At 39.2% G+C, this 1129-nt stretch overlaps 1 protein-coding gene across 1 annotated transcript; it reads right to left on the bottom strand.

Moving 5' to 3' along the window:
- Positions 1-282: 282 nt before the first annotated feature.
- Positions 283-654, bottom strand: LOC131912355 (large ribosomal subunit protein eL42-like). Its single transcript, XM_059264671.1, has one exon. It carries the CDS (start codon positions 601-603, stop codon positions 283-285), a length of 321 nt encoding a protein of 106 aa, XP_059120654.1. The 5' UTR covers positions 604-654.
- Positions 655-1129: the final 475 nt, after the last annotated feature.

The following is a 1129-nucleotide window of genomic DNA, read 5'->3' as shown; positions in this document are numbered from 1 at the left end:
GAGCATAAGATCCAGAGGATATGTAGGACAGCAGGAAAACAAGGATCTCTGAAAAAACATGATCAAAGCTCGTGTGAGCTCACAGAGACTGAGTCAGCATACATACGGCCTATGTGGGTAAAAGCACCAAATATTTTGCATATATATTATGGCTTCCAGTTTAGTGGTTTTTATTTTATTTTATTTTTCAGAGAATTTGTTTATTCCCTCCCCCAAAACCAACTGCAATCGTAAGAGGTGAGAACAAGCTCATGATTTTATTGTCTTCATAACAAGATCAGCTTAGAACTGGATCACCTGGACCTTCCTCTTCTTATCGCCTCCCAGTTCAAAGTGCTTGCATCTCTTAATAGCCAGCATCCTCTTCGATCTGCAGTTGGGCTCAACACACTCAAGTCTCAGCACAGTCTTCTTTGTCGTTTTAGCCTTTTTGCGGAAAATAGGCTTAGTCTGCCCACCATAGCCGCTCTGTTTCCTGTCACAGCGCCGCTTTCCCTGGGCATACAAAGAATCCTTGCCCTTCTTGTACTGGGTCACTTTGTGGGGCTGGTGCTTGCCACATTTCGTGCAGAACGTCCAGCGGGTCTTAGGAACGTTCACCATGCTGGCGGGAGCGATATCGGCACAGAAAGAAAGAGGCAAGGCCAGCAACAGAAGTTTCTATTTTATTTTATTTTATTTTTATGGGATTCATGAGTGTAGGGATGAGTGGGGCTTGATGTGTGATTTAAGCTTTAGTAATGTTTCTTTTGCAAATATTGGTGCCCTTGTATTTGGGGCATAGAGTTCAAAATAGAGATTTCATCTTGATGGATTTTTTTTCTTTGATAAATATAAAATGTCCTTCTTCATCTCTTTTGATTAATTTTATGTTGAAGTCTATTTTCTTAGATATAGGGATAGCTTTACTGGCTTACTTCTTAGGTCCATTTGATTGGAGAATCTTTTCCAAATCTTTTACTCTAAGGTAATGTTTGTCTTTGAAGTTGAGATGTGTTTCTTGTATGCAGCAGAATGATGGATACTGTTTTCATATCTATTCAGTTAGCCTATGTGCTTTTAATGGTGAATTGAGTCCATTGATATTAAGAGATATTAATGGCCAGTGATTGTTAAGTCTTTTTATTTT

Source organism: Peromyscus eremicus, chromosome 6 (genome assembly GCF_949786415.1).
Source record: "Peromyscus eremicus chromosome 6, PerEre_H2_v1, whole genome shotgun sequence".
NCBI classification, from domain to species: Eukaryota; Metazoa; Chordata; class Mammalia; order Rodentia; family Cricetidae; genus Peromyscus; species Peromyscus eremicus.
This window is presented reverse-complemented; position numbering and strand designations above follow the sequence as displayed.